Here is a 3,986-nt window from a genome sequence, read left to right on the forward strand (position 1 = left end):
ACAGATGAGAGCAGGGTGTGTCAGTTTAATCTCTACACACCTCACAGGCTCTTGTCTGAAACAGTAACAAGTATACAGACTTAGTTATCCCAATCTATCATCTTATTTCGTCTTGTACTTAAATTCTCCAGAGTCATTAAGCTTTCATTCCAAGCGTGGCTCATGTATCTGCTGAAGTCAAACTCACTCCGTTCACTGCTGCTCCCCAACTAGGATGCAGCACAGAAGACAGAATGATGTCTTCTGTCTGGAGGGAAATTGTTGGTCCGAGAGTCAAGAGAAGTGGATCTCATCCGAGCTCTACCTTCTCAGTTATGTCTTTGGGCTTCAATTAGGTAACACCCAAGTTTCCTTTCTTCTCTTAATCTGCAGCCTTTATAAACCTAAAAGAATCGCACAAAAATACCTTCTGCTTATAGCACATTCCCGTGCCTAGCAAGTACGGTCAATGCACGTTCTCTTTGGTGTGCAACAATCCGATGAGGTAGAAAGAAAACAACACTATCCCGTGCTTTGAAATGAGGAAGCTGAGTTCAAAGGGCACTTGGTCTCTGCTAATGAAAAGTCTTTGTAAATAAAATCTAATAGACAAAAAACGTTCTATACTGTATAAGCAAAGTACTTTTAATAGAGACGAAGTTGGGTACAGAAGAAAGGAGACTATAGCAGGATAGAAGAGATCTACCTTTACATATCTGTTCAGCCTCTTCCTACTCAAAATAAAAGAACATACCACAGTCCCTCAGAACCTGAGTTTTCTCACCTATCTCACAGGGATTTCTAGGGAATTAACTATAATAATGACCTTAATTGTGCTTTGGAAACTGAAAAGAGTTGTATAGAGCTACTATTTGTTAGTAGACGAGGGTAAGTCAACAAGTTTGGCTACGAAGGCTTCCAGTTCATACCTGCCTGGGTTTATTCCAAACACAGTGGGTGAACAGGCTGGCTATGGACAAGTTCTTACAGCAATACACTTGTCCTAGTCTCCTTAGGGTGCCTTCAGAAAATAGGTCCAGTGAAAACAGGGGCTTCAATGGGTATTTGCTGGATCAGTAAAATTCAAGGCAGTGGGGGGCGGGTAGCTCCAGCAGTTATGGAACTGTGTTTTTGGTTTTGTTTTGTTTTGTTTTTTAGCATTCCAAAGAGATAACCTTGATAAGTGCCCCCGCACACACATACACACAGTACCATCACAGGGACTTATTAGTTCTATGATTTTTGTTTTTTTCATGGAAAACTGCACTGGTGAGAAAAAGGCTAAGAGAGTTACTCTGAGGATGTTTGTTCCATCATGACAACGCTCCTGCTCATTCTTCAAGGGTCGCAAGGGCTGCCCTATCAACATTTAGTTAGGAAACTCATCCCATTGACCCTAGAGTAGCGGTTCTCAATCTGTAGGTCGCGACCCCTTTGGGGGCAAACCCTTTCATAGGGGTCGTCTCATACAACCTGCATATCAGAGATTTACATTACAATTCATAACAGTAACAAAATTACAGTTATGAAGTAGCAGCGAAAATAATTTTATGGTTGAGGGTCACCACAACACAAGGAACTGTATTAACGGGTCTTGGCATTAGGAAGGTTGAGAACCACTGCTCTAGAGCCTGAACATTGTCCCTTCCACTTCTTTTCGTTCACCAAACTTAAAGAACATTTTAAAAGAACAGGATTTGACTCCCTCAAGGTGCCCAAACTGCCATGTGATATGCTGGCCATTAAAGGGTCAAGATTTCTTCAGGGAAGGGCTAGAGCGACGCAGACACTTCCTTCAGATGTGTACGGACCTAGGTGGAGGATGTATCAAAATAATGGCTTTACATTTTGATGTTTTTATTTAATAAGGGTTTTCTTGGCTTTTGTGGCAATGCTTTTAGACTTACCCTCATACACCTACCACCTCCTCAAGTTCACCCATCATAATCAAAGGGAATTCAACCCATAGACTGGGATATAAACTAGGCCAAGAATAGACCATTAGCAAGTCCTTTCATACAAAGAGTTAGCATGGATATAACATACAATGAAACAATTACAGTCTCCTCTCCGAGAAATTATTAACAAATATTAATATATTATGTTAACATGGCAATATATTTACATTCAAATAGTTATAATAGTTTTAAGTCACCTGAGTGGCATGGGATACAGTGTCAATGCCTTCATGTCTCAGCAGAGTATGTCTGGCCTTTGTCTGTTTCCTTAAGAACTTCTTCTCAGTCTTATTGAGCTTGGATTTACTTTGATTCTTGCTGTCCATAACAATGCTGTAAAATAAAAATAATTTAAAAAACAGGATAAAAAAATGTTGATCTCAATTATAATGATGCTACTTGTATAGTTGATAAGCAATGGTGTCATGAGTTTTTAAAAGCTTGGTTTTCCTTTCACCAAGACGTAACAACAAACAAGTGTCCTATCCTAAAGGGCATCTAAGAAGGAAACAAAGTGGTGCGGACACCAGTAGCATTTGCAGGCGGTCTAAGAAATCGCCCAATGCTTTTTAGTGAGCTACCCTCCCTGTGGGTGCTGAATTCCTCGACTTGCACATTCTGGGTAAAACATGGCAGCTCCACAAACATACACTTAGGATGAAATGATTAACATATGAAGAGGCTTCAACAAGTTCACAGAACAATAGAATGAAAAAGTAATGTATTTATCTTTTTTTCTTTTTGTATATACACACTCGGTCTGAGTCCATTTATGTAAGTCCAAAATCCACATTTTGTTTAGAAATAGATACACAAGGGGGTTTCCAAGAGTTCAGGGATAAATTCTGTTTTCTTTTCACTCAATTTTCCTACGAAATTTCTTAGACCCCCTTGTTATAGTTCTGAAAAACAGAAAAAATAGTGAGCAATGAAAGAATAGGTCACATCTCTGTTGTACAAATCTTTAACCCAGTGGGCTGCTCACTCTAAGGCTGAAGTCCACCTAGGGCACCTTGGGAGAAAGGTCTGCAGTAAACGTCCCCCAGCAACCGGGCAGCGGAATCCTTGTGGGGCACAAGCCAACTCCGACCAAGGTCAGGTTCCACGAGCCATCACCCAAAGCGTCTGGGTTTGTGGGTAAGTACCAAGTACACAGTCCTTGGGTGCGGCGTGACTGTGAGATCCAAAAAGAATAAACGGCGAAGCTCGAGAAGACTTCAAACTCGAGAGGACCTGGCCATAAACCGAAGGATAAGAAGAATATCGAGCTACCTGACGGTACGCAGTAAAGCTCGTGAGAGAAGCTACAAGCAGAGACCCGGGAAGAAGTGGGGAAGATGACCAAAGCAGAGTCCTGACTTGGGCCCTCCCCAACCACCGCCCTGGAAAGCCTTCAACTTCAATCAACTCAATGCAGAACATTAACTAGTCACATTCCGAAACACCTCACAAAAGACAGACAAAACTCATTACAAATGTCTGAGGGAAGAGGGCCTTTGGGAAGGACAGCCCAGAGTCCCGCCGGACTAGCACCCAGGGGCGCGAGAGGAGGCCCGGCCGGTAAAGGAGCCCATGGGAGAGATGCGCGGCAGGTGGAAATGCCAGCCTGGGCTTGGGTGGAAGCCACACGAAGAAGGTCAAGGAGGCTGGACTCAGGTGGAGTCGGTTGGCCTTGATGGCTTGCAGATGGGAAAAGAGGAACCAAAGGACTTGCAGGTGGGAGCCTGAGTCACTGCAGTCAGTGACGTCATTCCCAAATTGGAGCGTCCCGAAGAACTGCTCTGTCACGGAGAAGTGATGAGTCAGATTTCAGACATCATACCGATGAGGTTCTGGGGCGAGAAAGAGCAGCGACATCGAGCTAGCAGGTGACACTATGGGGCAGGGGGATGTCAAAAAGTCCATGTAAAAATGGAGTAAAGATATACTACAAATTGTCCATGAACTTTTTGAAGCTCCCTAGAATGTGAAGTGGCTCTCAGGAAAAAGAGAGACTGTGGCGAGACAGTTTTTGAAGTGGTACCCAGATAGACAAAGGATAGCCAGATG

At 43.1% G+C, this 3,986-nt stretch overlaps 1 protein-coding gene across 3 annotated transcripts in view; it reads right to left on the minus strand.

Moving 5' to 3' along the window:
• The window catches only part of ALKBH8 (alkB homolog 8, tRNA methyltransferase), a 59,452-nt gene that overhangs the window by 46,739 nt on the left and 8,727 nt on the right, over positions 1 to 3,986 (minus strand). For 2 of the 3 annotated variants that reach the window (XM_004708990.2, XM_045297792.1), the window contains one exon: positions 2,135 to 2,270. In XM_004708990.2, coding sequence (XP_004709047.1) covers positions 2,135 to 2,263 — 129 coding nt within the window. In that variant the 5' untranslated portion in view covers positions 2,264 to 2,270. Of the gene's footprint in view, positions 1 to 2,134; positions 2,271 to 2,690; positions 2,765 to 3,986 lie in introns of those variants that run through there. The other variant, XM_045297791.1, reaches the window with a different exon arrangement.

This window comes from Echinops telfairi, unplaced genomic scaffold, assembly GCF_000313985.2.
Source record: "Echinops telfairi isolate 266 unplaced genomic scaffold, ASM31398v2 ScPeMD7_7421;HRSCAF=8459, whole genome shotgun sequence".
In the NCBI taxonomy this organism is placed as follows: domain Eukaryota; kingdom Metazoa; phylum Chordata; class Mammalia; order Afrosoricida; family Tenrecidae; genus Echinops; species Echinops telfairi.